Genomic DNA, 24597 nt, shown 5'->3' with positions numbered 1-24597 from the left:
ATCAGTCTCCGAAGGGGGCTGCGAGAGGATCTCCCAAGTTCAACGTGACCTTCTTACTTCTCATCAACGAAGGGCATCTAATTTCCCTTCTCTTGAATCAGATCTAGCTTCGGTGACTCTCTCGTGACCGAGAGATGCTCACCACAGGTGATGCTGCCTGAATTCTGCAACCAGCTTCCGCTGTGATCTTGACCTTTCAGGACGCGGGTTCCTCAGACAGCCCCACTCAGAGGACGCTCCACCGCAGCCCCAGTGCCACGCTGGCAGAAGCCCAAGCCACGGAGAGATGCTTCCATCTACAGACCCGTTCAGCCTTTGAGTTACTCAGCTCCGGGGCCAGACCTGAGTGAAGAAGCTTCCAGATGATTCCAGGCTCCTGGTGGTTCAAATCACCTTGGTTGTTCAGGTCTTCACCTAGCTGAGGGCCCAGACACCTGAGAGCAGAAACAAACCACTCCTGCCACGTCTCGTCTGAACCCCCGACTCACGGAATCTGTGAACACCACGATGATGACTTTGTGCCGATAGGTCTGGAGCGGTTTTTCATGCAGCAACGGACAACCAGACCACCCACTGGGGCGCCTAAGCCGGAAGTGATTGCTCAGGCCTCCTTTTCTCTTGACCCTCGGATCCAGTGGGATTTATGAAAGTCAAATCCCTGACATGGGTCATGATCTGTCACGTTCTCTCCATCCCGGCCATCTTGGTTTGGGTCCTTACCAGTTTTTACTCGGATTACTGTCTGCTCTCTGCTCCCTGCTGGTGCCAACACGGAATTTCTAACATAAATCCATGCCCCCTACATAGTTGCTTCTTCTGGGCTTTGCATGGGATAAACATGGCCCCAGTTCTCATGAAGCCAATAGTCTGGTGGGACAGAGTCACACCGTCTTCAAGGACATAATCCTAAATGCCCTCAGGGGTATGAAGGAAAGTGTAAGGGGCTCGTACAACGAGGGGTGGGGGTAAGGGGTCCGCTCCAGGCTAGGGCTGGCCCTCACGGAAGACTTCTCTATGGAAGTGACAACTCCACTGAGAGCTGAAGGGTGAGAAGGAGCCAGGCACACGGAAGGGGCTGCACTGGGGAAGCGTGGGAAGTCACGGGCTGGCGAGGCTGCACGAATCAGGAGCGAGCGGAGGGCAGGGTGATGCAGCACAGCGAGAACGGCTGCGCACCGCAGGTGCCACAGGCAGGCAGCCGGGAGAGGACAAGAGGCCCAAACCACAGGGGCCCAAGCAGCCAAGGGAAGGAGCTGGAGTCGGATCCCAGGTGCAGGCAAGTCACTCCCCGCCCCCAGCCCCACCCCCACCCCCATGAAGCCTGGACTGGGAGGACAAGCGTGGCCATGCAGCAGCCACGCTGGGAGAAGGCTACTGCACATCTAGCCATGTTATTTGCACCTAGAATGCGGCCATGGCTCCCTGGGGCCTTCAGGACAAGGTCCGGACTCCAGCCCCAGCTCGCCATCTAGGCTCCAAACAGGCTCGAGGCTCCCTGCACCCTCAGCTCCTCGGAGCCCCCCATCACGCTGCCACAGCTTGAACACCCTGCACCTGACACCATGGTACTGATTTCCCTCTCACACTTAACTAAGGGCTCGGCTCAGGTGTCCTTGACCAGGGAAGGCTGCCGAAGAGCGCCCCCGATTCCCTAGTCGCACCCGTGCTGAGGCTCCCGGACGCGCCCGAGCACAAATGCCCGCTGAGCCCGGTGCCCCGGCGGGACACCCCTGCCTCCCCCTCCCTCCTCCTAGCGAGCTCCTCCCATCTCCACCGGACAGCTCATGCATGCCTCTCCACACGGAAGCAGGGCAGCCTCCCCTGTCCCAGCCCGCGGGGCGGAAGCACAGGTCAACCCATTACAAGAGCAGGTCACCGCGTGAGTGGGGCTCCTTCTGCAAGCTTTTGCTGTCCCTGCGGTTTCACGTGTGCCTGCATGAACTTGTCCACGGATGGAGCTTTCTGCTTTCTCTGCTGGAGACACTTACTCCTTGACCCCCTGCGGATATGCTGGACACCTGAGACCGGGGGAAGGCTTCACCTGAGAAACTACAGGGGGGCTAGGAAAGACCACAGGTCTGCAAACAAAAAGGCTAGAGAAGGCTGTGTTCATGGGAAAGGCTTATAGGATGGCAGAGGCAGGGATGACCCTAAATCACCCCAAATTTCCTTAGTATGCGCGCAAACTCATTCCTGGGAAAATGGCCCATTCTTCACCCCATCCACCTGCACAACCATTCACTGTACTTGGCTTTAGTGACAGAAGGAGCTGTTTAAAAGAACGAGTCCACAGCTGCAGCCTGGGGCTGTCCAAGAGAACCTGAATACCCCAAAAGGGGGTAGAGGGGTCAAGAAGAAGTTCTGATGATGGAAAGAAGGGAGGAGACGATGGAAAAAGGTAGCTACTTTCAGTCTGCCATGAAAGACATTAAGGGAGGAATTGGCCAGAGGGGGTGGTGGGGATAACAGCTACCATTTACTGAGCACTTACTGTATGCCTGAAACAGTCCTAAATCCTTTACACTGATTTTCTGATTTAATCTGCACAACTACCCAATGAAGTAGGTACAGATACTGCGCCCATTGCACAGATGGGCCCACTGCGGCATGGAGGAGAGAAGTCCTTTCCTCAAGGTCACACAGCTAGCAAGTCATGAAGCAGGGCTGAAGCCCAGAGTCTGCACCCAGTGCCATTCTTCCTCCCCACCATGCATCTTGCCTCTCAGAGTGACAGAGAGGTGTGGTACGTGCGCAGGTTAAAGGGAGTCGGCTTGCCAAAGGAGGGTCTGAAGAGAGAATGGAGTGTGAAGGGGGAGGTGAACATTCTCCAGAAGGAAGGAGAAACAGGCAGAGTGCTGGGACAAGAGGACGTTGCCACCTGCCAAGGAGGTCAGCGTGCCCAAAGGAGAGGTTGCTACAAAGGTCCGGCACTCCAGAGAGAACAGGCCGGAATGCGAGGGCTGACAAAAGCTCACTGGCCTTGCACTGGGGTTCCTGGGGACTTTAACGAAAGCGTTATGCTCGGGGTGGTGGGGCACCCCATGGAGGGGAAGAACCCAGGGCAACAGGAGGATGTGGTGCTGGAGAAATGGGTTTCCAGAAGCTTGGCCATGACAACAGGAGATGGGACACCAGCCCAAGGCAGAAGGCAGGATTCAGGTAGGAAAGCGTTGCAGACAGGGAAGCTGTGAGGACACACGTAAGCCAGCAGAGCGGGCAGATGGGAGAGGTCACCAATAGGGCAGTGTGGCCGAGGAGGCCCAGGCTCTGAAGAAAGAGCCAGTATGCATTAATCCAGGAACCTCTCCCGATCCCTTATGCATTCCCAAGGACTTCATCTGGCAGCTGGTTCCTCATTGGCCCAGAATTACCCAAGGAGTTGACCTAGGGGACACCGAGATGGTGGGATGGGGGGAAAAAAAAAAAAGCAACCCACAGCATTCTAGAGTCAAGAAATTTTAGGAACATGTGGCTATATAAAATTAAACTGCTTTATTGAATGCTTTAAGTTCTTGGATCCTTTCATGCTAACGGACCACCTTAAACTCCAAGAAGAGGTGTCAGAATTCTGAGTTTCCAGTCTCAGAGGTTACAGATCTGTGTCCTGGCGCATCTGGCAAATGTCATGTTTCCCAGAGGCACCCTAGGAAATGCTATTCTTGTGTACTCCTCAGGAAGTGAGGGCCCGTCCCACAGCATGGGAAACACGCCCATTTGTTTTCGCCCATCCTTGCTCAAAGTAAACTAAGGGTAAAATTACTCCCGTAAAACCTGTGGGTTGATCTCCTCCTCTGTGGCGCACTCTAGCAGCAAGCTTACCCTTGTGCTAGAGTCGCAGCCCACAGCCAAGGTCCTTCAACTGAAAAGCAACAAAATGGGTCTCGCAGAACACCTGCTGAACTCAGCTGGCCTAGGGCATCTTGTTTTTTTTAAAGATTTTATTTATTTATTTGACAGACAGAGATCACAGGTAGGCAGAGAGGCAGGCAGAGAGAGGAAATGAAGCAGGCTCCCCACTGAGCAGAGAGCCCGACGCGGGGCTCGATCCCAGGACCCTGGGATCATGACCTGAACCAAAGGCAGAGGCTTTAACCCACTGAGCCACCCAGGTGCCCCTGGCCTAGGGCATCTTTACGAAACCGACTTTCTGGGGCGCCCGGGTGGCTCAGTGGGTTGGGCTTCTGTCTTCGGCTCAGATCATGATCCCAGGGTCCTGGCTACGAGCCCCACATGGGGCTCCCTGCTTGGTCAGAAGCCTGTTTCTCCCTCTCCCAGCCCCCCTGCTTGTGTTCCCTCTCTCACTCTGTCTCTCTGTGTCAAATAAATAAATAAAACTTTTTAAAAATAAAAATAAAAAATAAAATAAAGAACTGATTTCTTTGAAAAAAATGTCCTTCATATAAAATGTCCAGACAGAGGAAGGCTGAATTGAAACAAGTCAGAATGACCCAACCTTAATTGGGAAAATGACCAAGTGAGAGTATGGGAAAAAAAACAATCAGAAGGGAGAAGAAGGGGTACAGAGGAAAAAGGGAGGGACAGAGGGAGTGAGGGAGGAGAAGAGGAAGCCGATCTGTTGTGGGGTGTGCAGGGCAGAGATGGGAATGTAGGGAGAGAGGTTCTAGCACTTACTGAACGTCCTCTGTGTGTCTGGGAAGGGCAGGTAGAGGTATTAGAATAATATTTCTGAAAGTCACAAGCAAGGTCATTGGACAGGAATTTTAAGAAATGAGAACCACCAGGGGCGCCTGGCTGGCTCGGTTGGAAAGCACACGGGTTGATCTTGGGGTTGTGCGTTTGAGCCTCACACTGGGTGCACATGTAGAGATTACTTAAAAATAAAATCTTTTTTTTTTTTTTTTAAAGGGGGGGTTGGTGCCTGGGTGGCTCATTTGGTTAAGTGTCTGCCTTTGGCTCAGGTCACGATCCGGGGTCCTTAGATCGAGCCCCGCATTGGGCTCTCTGCTCAGTGGGGAGTCTGCTTCTCTTTCTCCCTCTAACCCTGTTCATGCTTGCTCTCTCAAATAAGTAAGTAATCGAAAGAAAGAAAGAGAGAGAAAGAGAAAGGAAAGAAGGAAGGGAGGGAAGGAGGGAGGAAGGACAGGCCACCAGAGTCCCCTAAAAATATAAGCCACCATGGGAAAAGACTATGAAGAGCCAAGAACACGTCTGGGCTCCCTTGAGGCCTGTATTCCAACAGTAGCAATCTGTAAGGAAGGTGACGTGCAAAAGGCATGATCAGGAGAGGGCCCTGAGCACCAAGATGTGAAAGCGGAGTTGGAAAAAACCAGAGGTGAGAGTTTCCGTCCACTACGTGCTTCCCTGACATTTCTGCAGGCACCCAACCCCATCTTTGTTGCGTCCTGGACCTCACGTCAGACAGCACGGCACCAGGCAGCAACAGCAAAGTCCACCTTGAACCTCACTGAGCCGGTTCCCTGCCAACTCATCAGACAGCCACATATGATAGCGACTCCGAGATTGTGCTAGGAAACTGAGAGGTTCGGTGGGAGAAGGAATGAGGAAGAAACACGGTATTCAGGACTGGGGCAGTCAGCTAGAACTCCTTTGCTAACTTGTCGGGCTACATTGGCTTGAACCCCCTTCAAACGACATCCAGCCTGGACCTGTTACGACAGAGGCCACATTCCTGTCCAGATCAGTAGTGTTTCCATTTTAATTCAGCTCGATTATCCTGATTTTAGTACCTTCTGCTTCAAGGCAGAAAGCACTTAAGCTTAACACTCAACAGCTTGAACTCACAGCCAGAAATCCACAGTAAATTCTGATCATTCTAAATGTCTGATATGGAAAACCAAAGACGGCAAACAGTCTACATGGGTCGCCGGCCCGCCAGGTTTTGGAGCCCATCGTGGGCAGAGGCCCGTTTGGATGCGTGCTCTCCCCCATGAAGAGCCTACCCACATCGGGGAGAGAGGCAGTGTCTGGCCAGGGCAAGAGGAATCGTCCCACGAGTGGCATTTCATGCCAGTTGCTCTTTCTACAGGTGAAAATGGTTTGGAAAAAAAACCCCATGGACCAGGGAGCGGAACCCAGCAGGAAAGACGAGGGCAGCAGGGAGTAATCCGAGGGAAGCAGACTTCAGGGGCACTTGGGAGGACAGATGGGCTAGTGACAGAGATTTGGGGGAAACCAGAGAGAATCAGAGGTTATTCTCACCAAGGCTGTGGTGACAACATCCTGAGAGTCAGGAACCATAACTTAGCGGAAATTTCTATAAATGAGAAACCAAAGCTGTTTAGCTGGAATTCTAGGGACTGTGGAAGAAATATTTTCCACCTGAAGTCTGGAGCAAATCTGGGGCCCAAGGAGGAAAGGATCGGCCACAGGAAAAGATCACATTTGCTTACCAGGGTGGGAGAAGCAGCGGAAAATGAAACAGAAAAGCTGCAGGGGAAAAGCCGCATCATGAAAGCTAGTTACGCTTTTTTGGCCTCAATGACGGACTGTCTACGGCTATTTTTAAGAGCTCCCGGGAGAGCCGAGTAGGTGTGACAGAGAGCACATGGCACACAGAGCCTGAAACAGTTACTGTCTAGTCCTGGTCCCTGGTCCAGACGCGGCCTCAGAGCTGCCCCCATTCTGGGCAGGGGCGCCGGCTGCTGCCTGTACGACAGGCCCCTTACAGCAAGCAGAGCCCAAGCCATCTCACGGTCACAACCAACTGAGCAAAAGGTCTGGTAATGCGAAGCTTCCTGGGTGCAGGAACAAGCACATTCTTCCATATGCAACTCCCTTCTGAAAGTAGACGCTAGCCCATGCTTGCCACTTTCCAGGCAGACCTGGTCAGGTCGGTGGAACGGCCCTGTGCACCGAGGACGACGTGTGCCCGTCCGAGCCCAGCGACCCTTCTCCCAGCCGCATCACCCTCGGAGAAGGAAGAGACCTCCTGGACCATCTAACACGGCCGCTGCCCCGTGGGGGCGGACACGGACAGGTCCCAGGGTCCCCGTCCCAGCGAGGTCACCTTTTCGGAGGGTCTCCCGGGTCTCCTCAGCTTCTCTGTTGACTCGGTTCTGTTCTGGCTCGACCGCAGGCCCCTGGTCGTCAAGCTCATCTTCGGTTTCATCATCGCTATAGGGAACCACTTCATCATTAGGCTGAGAATCCTCCTCAAAGGTCGTTTCCGAGTCCCTTTCTGAATTCATGCTGCCAGCAAACTGGAACTACCTGGTTGCAGAGAAACCAGAGCGACTTACAACTGGTGCCCAGGGTTTGGCTGACTCCTGCCTGCATCCTGTTATAGTGCCCTTTTAACAGAACATTCTGGCAACTCACAGGCAAGTGTGTCTGAATAGCGCCCCCCACAGTTCAAAGTAACCTTTCGTTAGCAATTCCATGCCTCAGTGAGATTTAACAACAAAAACATAGTTGCAAACTCTTAAAGCAGATACAAACTTTAAGGTAGTATTTCAAATTGGGCGGCGGGTGGGGGGGGGTTCTCTACCAGGCAAAATAAACTGAACCCATAATCAACCTTACAATGAAATGAAACAGACCATAAAATATGAGAGTAGAGCAGGCATCACGAGAGTCAGTCCTGTTTGCTGAAACTGCTTGACATAACCAACACGTAGACACGTTTATCTGCTTTGTGGCCCTCAATGCCATTACATCTCTCACTGTGGGTCGCTGGCAACGTTTGGGAAACCCTGCCCTCGGACACCTGGTTTCTGCTAAGGCTCACACTCTTAAGACTTTGCTCTGTGATACATTTTGAATACAAGCTCACACTTTACTAAAGGGCTTCCTGGAGCACTCCCTCACCCTCTCCCTCCCAAACGACTCCCACCCACACCCTGTGTGTCGCCTGTGTGTGTGTGAGCACACCCCTGTGTAAAGTGACCGCAGAAGGGACAAGCACAACCTCAGTTATATTAGAAAAATACTGACACAGAGACCATAGGAGACCTGAAGACAGACATACAGCCTGGCTTTATTTACATTAGCATCGCATGGCCATGTACTTGACATTGTTCATAATAGCAGCTCACATTCACTTAGTGGTAACTGCACGTCAGGCCCGGGTGAAATGCTTTGGGGGCACTGGGTCCTCGAAACTTCCCACGGCACCCCGTTGAAGGTATTGCTGTCATTCCCACTCTAGAGGAAAACACCGAAATTCCTTGAATAACTTGCATGGTAATTATTAAAAATTTGCAGCAAAGGGGCATCTGTCTGGGTGAATTGGTAGAGCATGCAAGTCTTGATCTTGGGGTCATGAGTTCAAGCCTCACGCTGGGCATCTAGCTTACTTAAAAAAATTTTTTACGGCAAAAACAACTGCCCTCTTAGGAGAGACCTTCTATCTTGTACTTTCACATTATAGTTTCTTACATGTTTTCATCAAGTCTCAGTTGCCTTGAGTGGAACCACTTGGCTGACTGCATGCTTTGTATCAAATCTAGCATCGTGGACGTCTAAATTTGCTGGGTTTTGTCCAGCATTATTTAAAACCGTAAAACCCAGAAGCAACTTGGGTATCCATGGGTTGGTCACTGTGTAGATAAACTGTGATATCCTCCTACTATGGGATAGTACACAATGTAGACCACGATCAGAAGACTTTTTTTAAAAAGATTTATTTATTAGAGAGCGAGAGAGACTGCATGGGGGCAGAAAGACTGCATGGCAGCGAGAGAGAGAGGGAGAGAGAGTCTCAAACATACTCTGGGCTGATCGCAAAGCCCAACACAAGGCTCGATCCCACAACCCTGAGATGGTGACCTGAGCAGAAACCAACTTAACCAGGCACGCCGATGAGAAGAGTTTTTAAATGACATTGCAAAAGTCCAAACATGTTTAGTTAAAAGGGCGAGTTAACAATCCGTATGTATAAAATAATCCCGGTTATCCAGACATTTATTCATTTTCCAAAATGCCAACAACTGCCATGCATCATTTAAGAGAGATGATGTGTGCACAGTGCTCGGTTCAGCATTTGGCCTCCCATAAATACTCAATACAGTCCTCACAGTACAGTAAGTGTGCAAATGTGAGGTCACTGTTACCGCCGATTGCTCCAAAATTAGGGAATAAAATGTTATTTATAATAACAAATGGAATGGTATGAGAATTTATCCCTTTTAGGCTTTTCCATCTCTCAAAATCTCTTCCAAAATGTACCCACCCCTCACCAGGAGATAAATTATTAGACTACAATAGGACTACATTTAAGCATAGGCATATTCTATTTTAAAACCTTTTAATTGCAGACTAAAACATTTTCCCACTTTCCCAGTTTTCTGTGGGCTAGTAAATAACTATTTCTTGGGGTTTTACACATTTCATTAGCCTTATTTGTGTTTTTGTAATATGCTGCCAGCCATGCTTTAGCTGATACTTAAATTTAATGCACTCTCTTTAAAATTCCCAAAGCCGGGGTGCCTGGGTGGCTCAGTGGGTTAAAGCCTCTGCCTTCGGCTCAGGTCATGGTCCCAGGGTCCTGGGATTGAGCCCCGCATCAGGCTCTCTGCTCAGCAGGGAGACTGCCTCCTCCTTTCTGCATGCCTCTCTGCCTACTTGTAATCTCTGCCTGTCAAATAAATAAATAAAATCTTAATAAATAAATAAAATAAAATAAAATTCCCAAACCCTTAAATGCAAAACTTGCATCAGCAATGTTTCAGAACTAAAATAATGAAAGTGGTTACCATTTTCTGAGCACCTGCTGTGTGTCAAGCAGGATGGCCTTGTGAGATAGATAATAATATCCCATCCTACAGATAAGGGCACGCGGCTCAGCGACTAAGTGGCAGGAGTTAGGAGCTTATCTCTTCGCCATAGGGACACATACAGTATTAACAAGTCTGAAAGCACCATACAGAAACACTTTTTCATTATCGTGCATGACTTCAAACGAGCCACTTTAACCATTTTCAGGAGTCCGGGTCAGTGTATCCTAGAAACGTTCCATAAGAGATCATTTCCTCATCATGATTACTGGCAAGCGTCTCCATGCTTATTTCCCACATTAAGAATGGATCCAGTCCTTTGAGGTGGAGGGAGCAGCCAAAAAGGAGGAATGGCTTTGACAACCACAAGGATATGATCCGAGTAAGCAAGACGTTGCATAAGCAGCCAGCTCCGCGCAGAACATCCACCCCAGGTCAGACTGTGTGGGCTGCTTGGAAAGCAGAGCTCTGAGCTGAGCGGAAGTTCTCTGCAGTGTGTGTGTGTGCGTGTGTGATGCAGGCATTCTGGAATCGCTTTGCTCCATCATCTTAGCACTACCAAAGAAAAATTAGGAAGAAATCACTTCTTTGAAGCCCCAACTGACATGAGGAGCTTTCTGATCGAAGCCATGACACCTGTAGGGCAGGCACTATCTAGAATATGGATTTGGAAATGTTGGAACATCTCTGTGGCACACTGCGGCCACGTGTGCCCTTACTCAACCTTCACTAAGCACCTGCTCACGCCGACCACCACACCATCGCTGGAAACAGACCCTCTGGAGAGTTCCAGGTAACTCAGGGGTACAGGTGAGTAAACCGGGCATGAGAGCCACGATCCACAGCAAGGTCGGTCATTTCTGCTGAAACATACACCTCCAACCCATTCCCTCATCTCCAGCCCCATGGCCGCCACCCTACTTCAGACCACCATCATCTCTCTCTTGCAGTGTTCCCACACTGGACTTCCATGATCACCTTCCACATGCCCCCCCCAGTCATGCCACTCTCCCATTTAGACCCTTCCTAGGCATTCTGGACAGAGTTATGCCCCCTTAAAAAATCACAGGTTGAAGCCCTAACCCCCAGTGTGACTGGGTGTGGAGATAGGGCCTTTAAGGAGGTCATTAAGGCTAAACTATTTTGTAAGGGCAGAATACTATTCTGACAGGTCTGGTGTCCTTACAAGACGAGAAAGAGACATCAGAGAGCTCTCCTTCCATGCATGCACACAGGAGAGGCCATAGCAAGATGGTGGCCATCTACAAGCCAAGAGAGAGGCCTCACCAGAAACCAACAGGACTGGAACCTCGATCTTGGACTTCCAGCTTTCAGAAATGTGAAAAAATAAATGTCTGTGGTTTAAGCCACCCAGCCTGTGGTATTTTGCTAGGGCAGTCCAAGCAGACTGTGGTTTCCCACTATACTTTGAACTAAATCCACATTTTCCCCCAAGTCTGAGAGTTCTGCACAGCTCTGTAACTTCTTTCTTGCTCAATAATCCTCGGCCCCATGGCCCCACTTTTAGCTTAAGCCAGTGAAGTCTTTCCTGCCTCAGGCCCTTTGGACATGCTCCTCCTTCTGCCTAAAATGCTCCTCTCCCAATTCTCGGCATGGCTACTATTTCTCATTCTTTAGATCTCAACTTCAATATCCACTTCCATGGATGGCGTTGAACAGGTCTCTATCCTCTTCTTTCTGCTACCACTAACCTCCCCAACACTTAACTCTCTCTTTTGAGAGGAACTTACCACAATTTTTAAATTGTACACTTTTACTTATCTGTCATCTGTCTCTCCCACCAGACCACAAGCTGTACAAGAACAGAGTTTCATGTGTGAATACTCAGTGCCAACCACCTAGATGTCACACAAAGATCTGGGGAAAGAAAAAATGAACTTTCAATAAAGCCCTCAAAGCTATCTTTGCCATCTCTCCACAGTTCCTACCTACCACACTGTAGAAGACTTCGAGCTGTCAGTGGATGAAGGAGGAAAGCTTGACAGCAATGAGAAGAGGTTGTACACTGGCAATTCAAGAGTCTCACTATTCAAGGCCACCCAAAACTTAGTGCCTAAGATTCTGCTACAGACAGACGAATTAAACCAGCCTGTGGTAAGGTACTGAGGGGGAGCCCTGATCTTTCTTGCTTCTTACTATCACTCCAGCACCTGGCAAGAGCCTACTTCTGCCTCTGTCCTGACAGGGCTTGTAGTCCAGATGGGAGTTAGCAAACGACAGCCTCCAGGCCAGGGTCAGCTGACCACCTGTTTTTATAAATAGGGTTTTATTAGAACACATCCTTGTTCATCCCTTGACGTCCGGTCTAGGCTGCTCTTACACCACAGCAGAGCTGGATGGTTACAATGGATGCCATATGGCCTCAGAGTCTAAAATGTTTCCTATTCGGCTCTTTACAGAAAAAGTCTGTTGACCCCCAGACTAAAACAAAAGATAAGAGGCAGCAGCTATATGTGGTCAATACCAAAGGCCTACAGCTAGAGAAAATGAGTACTGACCTGGGTAAACCAGGCATGCTCTGGGAATATGGAATGAACAACAGGTGGGCTGGTGGGAAAATAGCCCCAGCATAGTTGCCCTATTGGTTGGGAATAGTAGCATCTCAGTTGCCGGAAGCTGCGTAACCGGAGAGCACACACACTGGCCCCCGCCTGTGGGACAATGCACCGTCATCTCCCTCAGCACTTGAGGCACAGTGACCACACCCCCACTGGAGTGTGGCGCTTCCCCATTAATCCAGGAGCCTATAATCATGGCGTCCAAAGTCAATGTGCCTAGATGTTAGCGCAAGTAGGCAAAAGATGTATCAGAATTCTTTCTGAGTCATCAAGGACTTAACAAGGCCATTTCTGGTCACATGATCTTTGGAAATACTCTTACCCAGCTCCGCTTCAGCTGAGCAGCACGGTTTCTTAGAAAGAATATGGGCCTGGATTGAAATCCCAGCTCTTCTACTCACCAATGTATAACTTGGGTGGGTTACTTAACATTTTAAAAGCTTAGTTGTCCCATCTGTTAAAAAAAGAGAAAGGGGCAGGGGGATAGTGACCCTTCAAATACAGTAAGGATTTGCTTAGCTACCTCATGGTGTTAAAAACCCTTATGAAAACCCACAGGGAGTAGATACAAGGTACAGGCTAGTTTCCACTGGGTTCTTTTCAGAGTCCTTAAGAGAGAGGAATTTGCAAAACAAAGACTCAAAGACTACACCCACCACAATGGAGAGGGCCTCAGCAACACCCCCCCATTCCCCCACCCCCCCTACCCGCGCTCCGGCCCAAGGAAGGGGCCTTGAGACCCACACAGCTCAGAGCCTGCAGCCCTATGGGAGACGTTACTCCCTTACCGGAGTTTAAAGTTCAGTACAGTGTGTGGGCTGTTTCCTACCTTACCATCTCCATGAGAGCAAGACCCCAGGATGGGCTCCGCCTTCCGGCAACCATCCTCCTCTCTCCCTGTTCTGTCCCTGACCAGACTTTTCTGCAGTCCTGCCTAAAAAACAGTGCCAGGTGGAGGGAGCGGGGAGGAGTAGGAACCAATTGGAATCATTTATTTATATCAGAGCTTGATTTGGGTCTTTTCCAGCTCTTAATAAAGGGGTGCTTCGTTTTCCATCCTGCCTTCCATCGTGTTCAGTCCTCTTGGTCATAAACCCCCCTAAGACAAGAGGCGTGAAGGACAGAGTTTCCAAACATGTACCCTAACACCCATCATTTGTCACCTAATATACTTAGCTACCAACTACATGCAAGTGAATGAATGAATGATATCCTTCTTCCTTTGTAGCGGAGGCACTGAAGAAGAGAGGAAAAAGGGAACCCAGGCCAAAAGAATTGTCTTTCCACTTTGCGATAAAAAAGCCCGAAGTCCGCAATAACAAAAGCACAGGCTTTTACTGCCATCACAAGGTTTCTAGATTTCAGTGAAGGCAAAGGAGAGCCAAAAAGCTGAGTTTTGTCATGGCCAGGGTAGGATCTGTGTGCAAACACAAAGAGAACCTCAGAGGCTGGGGAAGGCTGAGAGGCCCCGGTCAATGACAGCTTTGTTGCCGCATTTGATTCATGTCCAGCTTAGAAAGGAAGAGTCATGAAATTCATTTTTGTTCATTCTACACCATCTGTTTTTATGGTTTGTCAAGCCTTCCTCAAGAAAGGGTATTTTTAACATGTGTTTTTCCTCCTTTCCTCTCCTATTACTGTTATTATTATAATTAAAGATAATGCAAAGTAGCATAACATGACATAATAAATCTGTGCACTGCACTTCCATGTGTCCTATACTATGTGTTTTCGTATTATATGTTCTATACTAAATAGAATAAATTACAACTTTGTCAGGCAGAATCCATGAGCCTCCAATGATGCCACCACCTGCTGTTCCTGCTCCTGTGTAACCCCCTCCCCGTAACAGTGGGCTGGACATAAGACCTTGCTTGTAACCAACTTGCTATGACACAACTAATGGGATGGTTCATCCATGATTAGGTTACAGGAGATGACGACTCCCTGCCAGCCAGCCAGCTCTCTCCCCTTCCTGGCTTTCATGAAGCAGCTCCCCTATGGAGGGGCTCACATGGCAAGAAACTCAATACCTGTCCAGCCAATAGCCAACAAGGAACTGGGGTCTTCAGACCAACAACCCTCAAGGAAACGAATTTTCCGTATGTACGTCATGGTGACTACAGCTACCAATACATGTTGTATGTTTGAAAGTTACTCAGAGAGTAACTTTCTTAAGATCAGAGAGTAGATCTTAAAAGTTATCACAAGAAAAAAAATTGTAAGTATGTAATGGTGATGAATGTTCACTAAGCTTAACACTGGTGATCATTTTACTATATATACATATATCAAATCATTATGCTGTACACCTTAAACTACATGTTATATGTCACCCATAACTTAAACTACACGTTATATGTACACCTATAACTACAATGTTATATGTCAGTTATAGCTCAACAAAACTGCAAAAAAAAAATTTTAAGGTGGGGGGAAGTAAATAAATTTTGCCAACAACCACAGGAACTTGGAAGTGGCTTATCCTTCTTCAGTCCACCCTTCAGATGAGACCACCCCCCACCCCCAGCCTGGGCTGATGCCTTCACTACAGCCTCGTGAGACCCCAGAACAGAGGACACTGTCAAGTCGTACTGGATTCTCCATGCAGAAAAACTGGGAACTAACAAGCGTGTGCTGCTGTAAGGTGCTAAATTTTGGAGTCATTTGCAATGACAGAGAACTCATACATGTATCATGAATCACGAATAATCAGGATTCTGGGGTAAGGCTATTTCTAAATTATTCTGAAGAAGAGCCCAACCTAAGAGGCAGCAGAAATCTTCTCTGTAATCCCAGTTAGTCCAGACACTGGCCACACCCCTCTTGGAATCTGTCCAACACTCTGCAGAGTAAAAGCCAACAAGCTTGATGACAGTTGTAATTAGACAAACTCATGAAGCAATAGTAATAAAACCTATCTAAGATCTAGATTAAATTTAAACTTTATATAGATATTGAAACATGACTCTACTGTCCCCGGGACAAAGAAGGTTATATTTTTTATTTCCTCCTAAACCGAAACCTAGAAAGCCTAGAAGCCTGGGATAACTCCCGTAAAACTAAGGGACCACAGATGTCACCATTGTGGGGACAATCAGCCAAGACCTTTCCTAAGGACAGAAAAGTCTTCTCTGGGGCCACAGCTTCATCCTCCACTTCTCTCAAAGTCCACCGTGGAGCCCTGTGCCACAAAGGAAGCAGACGACCGTGTGGTACCACACGACTCTGCAGGCTACCGTTGAAAAGGTGCAGGGAAACCTCAGAACTTGGACCTCTAAAAGAAGGGCAGTTTTCTCATTTTCCTGGTGAAACATAGAGGATTTCTTAGTGATATTGTCCCAACTCTGTCATGAGCTCACTAACATCCTCCAGCAAGGATGAGGACTTATTAATATGAGGCATCGCCTTATGGATCACTAAGTATCTTTCACATTTCTCGGCTCTAACAATCATCGTGGACTCATTCTGAGATGTGTGGCCGTGCACTATGGTTGCCATTTTACCAAAGAGAAGACAGAGATGGTGAAGGCCCAGGTTATTCAGCTCAGTAACGTCAGATTAGATTGAGGCCCTCTGATGGCACAACCAAGTCTGTGCTACATAGATTGTGCGGTACAGTTAACACATGTGGATTTGGACTGGAATTCAAGTTCTGTCCCAGAAGCACCTGAGCCTACCCCCCTCCTTTGAGCTCCCACTGCTTTCTCCTGCCACATATCAACTGAGAGCATCATCAGTCACAAGAAAAACCTAAGCAAAAGAAAATGGGGCAACTGACAAAAATAAAGCAAACTTCGTGGTCTACAGACTGACGTATACCAGCAAGTAGAGAAATTTTAAATGTTCCCCAGCTTGTATCACATAGGATAGCATTTAAATCAGTAATGATTTCCTTGGTGTTTTGAGCTGGGGATCGGAGAATCACAGAGGAGAGCAAGCACTCAGGGTGGGTGGGGAGAGATTTTCAGGAATGAGGAACAGCTGGGTGAAGACTGGGCATCGGGCAAGCATGAGGCACCCACCCACCTGAAAGATTCAGGGTGCAGGAGAGGAGCTGGGGAAGGGCTGCTTGGAGTCCTCTGCCCCGACCCTTGAGGGCTTGGCCAGGCTCTCTTCCAGGAGTGGAAGGAACCACTGAAGGTGTTTGCAAGGAGAGGAACACGATCCGCACGGTCCTCCAGCAAGATTAATCCGATAGAGGAGGGAGTGTGGGTGGCCTGGAAGGTGAGAGCCAGACAAGGAGACTGCCCAGAGGTCACGCTGGCCACCGAGCCATCGGCTGTTCTGGCTTTGTCATCTGTAAAACCAGGCAGTTTGGGTCCTATTACCTCCGCAGTCACAGTCAGAAACAACTCTTATGTGAATGCAGCTGAAGCAAGGAGGAATACAGGCCTGGATCAGGGTGGTGGCAACCAGAAAAATGTGTTCAAAATTAAGACCGGGTGGGGCTGCCCTTCTTTTGTCTGGAAAACTAAAGGAAAAAGTAAACAAAAGACTAGCACTGGTTCCCATAGGATAATAATGCCGGAATTCCCCAAATGTTTACTTTAGAGATTCAGCCTCAATCCACAATGTATTTTTATAATAAATACTGAAAGTTAGGGAAAAAAAGCATTGTTTGTACAGTCACGCTTCATTCTCACTTGGTAGGGACAATGGCCTTATTTTTACTTCATTACTATTGCCTCTATGATTAGGTTTTTAAATTTTATTCGTGCTTAAATAATATAAAACCATAGGGACTGTACAACTGATAGCTGCCTGAAGGCAAAACCTCCAAGGTGAAATAAGAAATAAATCTGTCAAGTTAAATTAATCTGAATGCTTGAAGAGTCACCAACCTATGGGTACGTGGCCGCATTTAATGTAAAGACAACACCACGGGGTGCCCGGGTGGCTCAGTCGGCTGAGCATCCAACTCTTGATCTCAGTTCAGGTCTCAATCTCAGCATCTTGAGTTCAAGCTCCACATTGGGCCCCATGCTGGGCATGGAGCCTACTTTAAAAAAAAAAAAAAAAGGAAAATTGGGGTCCCTGGGTGGCTCAGTGGGTTAAGCCTCTACCTTCAGCTCAGGTCATGATCTCCGGGTCCTGGGATCGAGCCCCACATCGGGCTCTCTGCTCAGCAGGGAGCCTGTTCCTCTCCACCCCTCACTCTGCCTGCCTCTTTGCCTACTTGTGATCTCTCTCTCTCTGTCAAATAAATAAATAAAATCTGAAAAAGAAAAAGAAAGTTAAGACTACACTACAGAAAGACGTAAGAACCAGCATAATTTTCCAGAACTAAACATGAACCTTAAATATGCAGAAAGACAGCTTACATTCCCCCCAGAGTCAATAAGACCACTGTTTGAATGGAAAGGGAAGTAGAAGGGTCAGATGTGTAAGTAACTGGAATAATAAACATACAGGGAAAATATGAATAAGACGAATAATCAAAGAAAGGTACAAAGAGGAAAATCAAGACACTATTTCATGCCTTATTAGGTTAACAATATTCAATTACTGCATCTCGTGCTGGCTGGGATATAGCTGAATGAATGCTTGCTCTCTCTCTCTCTCTCTCTCTCTCACACACACACACACACACACACACACACACACAGGCACACACGCAGCGCTGCTGCCACCATTGAAACTGGTCCATTCCTTATGTATAAAAACAATATAGCAACACTTTAAGTGCCAAGAACACTACAGGTATTTTTAACATTTGACCCAATGATCTCATTTCTAGAAACTCTTCCAATATAAACCAACAAGTAAAATAACGATTCACACAAAACTTTTGGTGGTCGTGATTAGCTATAAAAAGTGCAGGAACAGAAACCACCTGGGAGTCCAACAGGATAATGGTTTTATAAATCATGATTTTAGGGCGGCCGTTAGAAACGACAGCCACAGAAACACGAGAAATGTTTTCCATACAACTTTAAAAGGGGGGGAAGGTCAGAAATCAGAACTGGGTCCTGTTACTGCAGTTTTGCAAGTCATACACGTGTTTTAGAAAAGAATTTTTGCTCTCAAACAAGAGACTGTGTGTTTCTCTTTCCAAAAGGATCAGCAATTGGTAACACCTACCTACCCCTTACAGCCAAAGACTACCAAGCTGGCAGTTATGTGTTGGGCTCATTTCATGAAATCTTCACAATATGCCCCAAAACAAAGTATCACTCTCATTTTGAAGGTTAGGGGACCCCTCCAGGGTCATACAGTAAGGTTTCAACCAGATCTGTCTGCCCCCAGATTTCTTAAGATTTGTCACAGGGGGAGAAAAATTGCATCAGGGTAGACTCTACCCACCCACACTTTCGATCATTCTTTGTCTTTGCAGATGACTACAAATCCAAAGACAGCAGCCTGAGAGCCGGCTCGTGTCATCCACAGGCAGCTGCTGGGCTCAGAGAAGGGATGGCTTGCATGTCAGGGCAGGACAGATGAAACCTGCCACATGCACTCCTTCCTATCATAGTACCTTACAGCGCATTCGTAAATGTAAGATCTAAGAGTCTCCTAGCGATCATGAGATGCCATGAAATCTAGTCTGTTTCTGTCCCCTTCCTCTAAGAGCCCTTTACTGACCTATACTATGTGTAGATGGAGACTCCAAACCAGTGACCTTCATGCATAAGGTCAACAGATCTCAGGAGCCCTGGGCACAGGTCCAGTGACAGAGTGATTTACAAAGTTCGTTCCTCACCCCTTGTAATCTGCATCCTAAAGGTCTGTGAACCTATTCATGTTTTCCACTGAAAACCCGAACCCTCTGAAGACACCCTTTTCATATGTAAATATGTTTTAAATTTTCCAAGTGTTCCTATAGAAATATGTGCCAAGGCTTAAATGGACACGATGTATGACTGACACATCAAGTATGATGGAGGCAACTACCGGATTATTTTCCTAGACACTGGCATAGTTTCATGAGTATCTGTGACTGGCCAACAGAACCTTACTTCTTACTCCATTTAAAAGTTACCATCTTCACAAATTCCAGGTCCCAGAAGTCTAAGGGGCAAGGCCACATCTTCTATTAAATCACCGTCTCCTCTGCTGTATTTAAAGTCAGCTTAGAGGACTCAACTGAGATTACAAACTCTTCCCAGACAGCTGAATTCACGTCAGAAGTTCAGGACCAAGACTATCCTGTAAACACATGGTTAAGATTTCATATGTCCTTCGGAAACACGTTTGGGCGTATACCACCTCCAGAGTTTCCTACAGGGAGGGGACAATCCTAATTGCCTGTTCTGGCTTTCAGATTTTGAACTGGTCAGTCAACAGGACCGTCTATGTTTCTCCATATCGAATTGTTCTAAGAACTTAACTACAACACTTATAAAAGTGAGCTTCTGAAGCTCCCAGGGTTTTCATGGGATGCTGTTGGTGAGTGTTTCCAAGAGAACAGACCACACATCCTATGGATTAGGCCCAGAGCTAAGTGCTTGATATACGTTCTAACATCATTTGCTGAGGGTCAAATGATCATCCCCATTTTACAGGTGAGGAAACAGACACTGAGAGATCAAGTTCTTTCCCCAAGCACATGTAGGTGGTAACCGGGATAAAATTCGTTGTCAATAGTCTGGGCTCAGTCACAACACTCAGTGCCTTAATTGTACCTATTATCTCCGTGGCACAAACTGGAGAAGAGACAGTTCCTCTGATCTGCAGAAACAACTAAGAGATACAGTTAAATCTCTGTTGGAGCTGGAATGGGTGGGTACCCAGCCATCTTGACGTCATCCTCTGATTGCGACCCTCAGGGTGGAAATGGAGAAGGGGGAGGGGCATAAAATGGAGGCACCCCTAGGAGGGTGTGTTCACCCATGCAGGAGAATTTCTCCACTACTATCTAGAATCCAGGTCTCTGACTTTGTAGGGAATACCTTTTGCCCTCTGTTCCCATGAAGAGAAGCAGTCTTTAGGGCTGGTTTCCTCCTGGCCCATCTTCTGCTCGTTCCCCACATGCACGGTTAGGCGGTTTTCCAGAGATGCCCCGTGGCTCTCCTCCTCAGCACAGCTCCTAGGGCAGCAGGACCCAGCAGTTCAGCTGCCATCTCTTTTAAATCTGACTATGGAATATGGCAGAATTTTTATTTAAAGAACTATGGTTTTCAAAAAATAAGAAAAGAAAAAGAAACATATGATGACTGGTGCTTAGCCCATTCTCCCAAAGAGCTAAGAATGAGAGACCGTGTGTGGGATATTGTGATCTATAATAAAAAGTATGTATTTGATCTTCTTCCTGTTCTTGGCACAGAGCTCCCCAAGCCCCTGGAATTTCCCAAGTGGTGAAAGTGATGAAGTTCTTTTGTTATGTTAGCGAGGTGACTTCTGGAAAGCACCTAAATAAGCTAAGGATGAGAGGAAGGGGAAAGGGGCTGGAGATTGAGTTCAGTCACCAATGGCCAGTGATTTCATCAGTCATGCCAATGGAATGAAGTCTCCATAAAAACCCAAAAGGAGAAGGATTGGAGTTTCGGGGTTGGGGAACACATGAAGATTCCAACAAGTGATTTGCCTGGAGGAGGAGGCACACGTTGCCCTGTGCCTCTCTTCCATCTGGCTGTTTGAGTTGGATCCTTCTGTAATAAGCCAGTGATCTATCTCGTAGGGAAACTGAGTTCTCTGACCTGCTCTAGCGAATGAATTAAACCACAAAAGGGGGTCGTCAGAACCTCCAATTTCCAGCCTGCCTGTCGTAAGCACCAGGTGATAAGCGAGAGTGGCAGGTGGCATGTGAAGTCGCGGGGTAGGGCAGTCCTGTGGGACGGAGCCCTGAGCCTGTGGGATCTGATGCTATCTCCGGGGAGATAGTGTCAGCTCAGTGCTGAGGTGTACGACACCCAGCTGATGTCAGATCCTTGCTTGGTGGTGTGGAAAAACCACACACAACAGGGACTGGGTGCAGAATCCTTAATGCAATTCGTCCAAATTCCCACAGCCAGTGGGGGCCAGGCTGTCACTGCAGGGACCCACCAGGAGGGGAGGAGGCGTTCACTGGCTCAGCTTACAGGTATTAAGAAAGCACATTCCCCGTAGAAGATTCAAAAACCGGTAGCAAAACCAACCAAAAAGTCGTAATTGTTATTACTCTGTTATTACCATGAATGGGTCGTGTCCGTGATAAAATATGCCTCCTCTCAAAGATCTTTTGCTGTAGTAACCACTCAGTTTTGTTTTACTGCTGTTTTGATAACATACAAGCATCAAAAAAAAAAAAAAGCACTTTAGAAAATGACTTATCCTATGATAAACACTGGATTCTACAGAAGCTAATTCTGAGTACTGCTGGTTACACAGTAGCCCCCACCCCCTTGCAAAGAATGTTTAAGTCAAATACTGCTCACTGTGTCTACAAATTCAGAACTCACCACCCCCACCATGACTGTGTACCCAAAAAGGGAAAGTTGTGACTAGTTTCTGTTAACACATTACACAATTAAGACATAAATGACCATATTTCCTTTTCTCTCTTCTAATTACCCAAAGGTAAAACATGCTATTTTTTTTGCTACTTAACTAGATTATAAAAATTATTTGCAGGAAATACCCGGAAGAAACAGGTATTTAATGCGAATAAGGACAGCCTGCTCAGATAGGGAAGACTAATGCCGGCCCTGTACAAACACATATTCTGATTTGCATTTTAAGAGAAAACAGTAAAAAAAAAAAAAAAAAAGAGAGAGAGAGAGAGAAAACATAAGCCCAAAGAAGTTTCTAACATTGATTAAAACATCGAAACCTTTTGAGGTTTTTTGTTGTTGTTGTTTTACCTTTTGAGGTTTTAAAGTACCAATGAAATAGGCTTTCTACTCCATCTCCTAAAAAACATGACCCCAGGAAAAAATGCCAATTCATTCCAGAACTTTTTTCTTCCAGTGATATTTTCCCTTCTTCCTCAACGTTTGCTTCCCTTTAAAAACTCAGTACCTTTTAGGAGCTTTAGCCCGGTGGTGGGGGCTTGGATGTGAGTTAGTGACACTTACCCCATTCCCAACCCCTACTCCCAAAGCCATGTAATAAAGGGAGAACTTTTGTTTAAACTCTGAAGTGAAATAAAATGAAAAAACCACCAGCCCAAATGCATTTGAATATTTTTGCTCTTCTATATGCCCCACACCCCCCCTTTCTCTAGAGACCCAGACTTCAACCCACATCTCTTGAAAGGACTTTCTTGAATGTGACTGGACTCATGACACAGAAAATTTACGTCTTCAACCCTACTGTTATCGCCATACTATTTATAACTTTTATCATACTATTACTAATGTTTATATAATTTTGTAATATTTAACATGTGATTTAGGTGAAGGCATTACTGTAGAACTCTTGAGTTGAATCAGGAAGATCATTTCTTTCTTTAGGAAACAGAGCTCACTGTAATTGTTCTTTGTAGGTCTAGGGAGGAAGCAGGCTTGGCTGTGTTCAGAGGACTCTCCAGTCTACCTCCCACTCCACCTCTATTCCCAAGAATTCTCTGTTCCCTCAGCTGCCCATCATAACCCAATGTTAGGGATACAGCCCCAAACGGAGCAAATCTGACTGCCCTAAACGTTGATATTTCAGCAAAAACAATCCTCCTGACTTCCCAAAGCTCTTTAAGAAAGAAAACAAATTAAAAGAAGAATAAAGAAACCATCATTGGGAATAGAATGAGGGGTTTAAGTAATCCATAAATCATCATAACCAAGTCAGGAATAAATATATATGTACAGTGCATAACCCAAGAAAAAACTACTTACAAACCTTAAAATACCACGTAGATTTGAACTGCAAATATCTGGAACTAATTAAAATCTTTTCAAAGCATGTTTTAAAAGCACTCTGAAAAAATTGTGCTCTGGGCTGACCTAAGGCCATCCCTCCATATTTCATAGTTGTGATACAGGCTTTATCACTGTACAATCAGTGAAAAGCCAAACCACACTCAAGACCCCAGGCTGGGTTTTTTGGCCATAAAAGAGGCCATCTATGAGCCCTCCTCAGCCAGACCCACCTAGCAGCTCTGTCCCTGGGCTCATTATTGGTTAACACCCCAACCCGAACTCAGAGGCTACACCCTCCCTTTTCCTCCTTCACCTTAGAGCTCTGGCTATGAAGAATTTGTCATCTTGCTTTCCAAAGTCCAAACCCCAGGCACAGAAAACGTTTTTGCAGCTAATTCTGTGCATGTATCACAAGAGACTTACACATTATGGATGGATGCTGGTCCCTGTTTCAACCGTTAGGCTGTTAGGACAAGAGGACTCCTTTGAATGACATTTACATTTTGCTACTGAGAGCAAATACAGAAGACAATTAACGTCCAGTGCATTCTGCATTCTGAATTAACAGCTCTCGAGGACGGCTGGGCTAGGTCCGATGAGAAACCTGTGAGATTATTCAGGATGTCATCAGAAGCTATCACAGATGGAGTGCTTCATGGGCTACTCTGGAAATTATTAGTTTCACATGCCATCAGAGATTAGCCTGATCTACCTGTTGCCCACCCCTCATGGCAGGTTCCTCCCAGCTCTGCCTCCTGTCCACTCCCAGGGACACACTGACATAGTCGCCAAGGCAACAAGGCACTTTGTTCCTTTCCCACATCCTCACACCCTGATGCAATGGTTTGTTTGTTTTGTTTTTTTTTTTTTTCATTTGTACTGGAAATTACTGTCTGCCCAGCCCGTTCTTTGTATTCCAACTCGCACTGTGCTTGGTTTTGTTTCTAAGAGTAAATTTCAAAGGCTCAGGACTCTGACGACCCAATCACTTACCACTTACGACCTGGGGGACCTTGGGGACCTTGGGGAAAGTATCCCCAATAAGCCTCCTCATTCACAACATGAAGATAATGCCTATGTTACAGGGTCCTCAAACTTCAATCTCCAGTTAAAACCCTCGGCAGGGTGTATGGGACCTGGGACCTGGGCAGCTCCAGAGTCAACAATTTCCGACAATCTTTATCATGGTATGAACAAGTGAAACACTTAAATTTCAAAACCAAGGTTAATAAAAAGATGCACTGGTTGAGTTTGCTTTGAGATAATACAGGGAAGGAAGTAGAGGAACAGATTCAAAACCCTTCATTGGCCATGGCCATGAACGAAGTGGGGGGCTCATTATATGACTGTTTCTATTCTGTATGTTTCAAACCTGCCTCAATTAAAAAAATGAAACAACGGGGCGCCTGGGTGGCTCAGTGGGTTAAGCCGCTGCCTTCGGCTCGGGTCGTGATCTCGGGGTCCTGGGATCGAGTCCCGCATCGGGCTCTCTGCTCAACAGGGAGCCCGCTTCCCTTCCTCTCTCTCTGCCTGCCTCTCTGCCTACTT

The 24597-nt window shown here is 47.1% G+C and overlaps 1 protein-coding gene across 1 annotated transcript in view; it reads right to left on the bottom strand.

The window, feature by feature from the left end:
• The window catches only part of ATP8B1 (ATPase phospholipid transporting 8B1), a 116256-nt gene that overhangs the window by 54458 nt on the left and 37201 nt on the right, over positions 1–24597 (bottom strand). The window contains exon 2 of the mRNA XM_032882416.1: positions 6989–7191. Coding sequence (XP_032738307.1) covers positions 6989–7169 — 181 coding nt within the window. The 5' untranslated portion in view covers positions 7170–7191. The remainder of the gene's footprint in view (positions 1–6988; positions 7192–24597) is intronic.

Source organism: Lontra canadensis, unplaced genomic scaffold, assembly GCF_010015895.1.
Source record: "Lontra canadensis isolate GAN:19392208 unplaced genomic scaffold, GSC_riverotter_1.0 scaffold82, whole genome shotgun sequence".
In the NCBI taxonomy this organism is placed as follows: domain Eukaryota; kingdom Metazoa; phylum Chordata; class Mammalia; order Carnivora; family Mustelidae; genus Lontra; species Lontra canadensis.
This window is presented reverse-complemented; position numbering and strand designations above follow the sequence as displayed.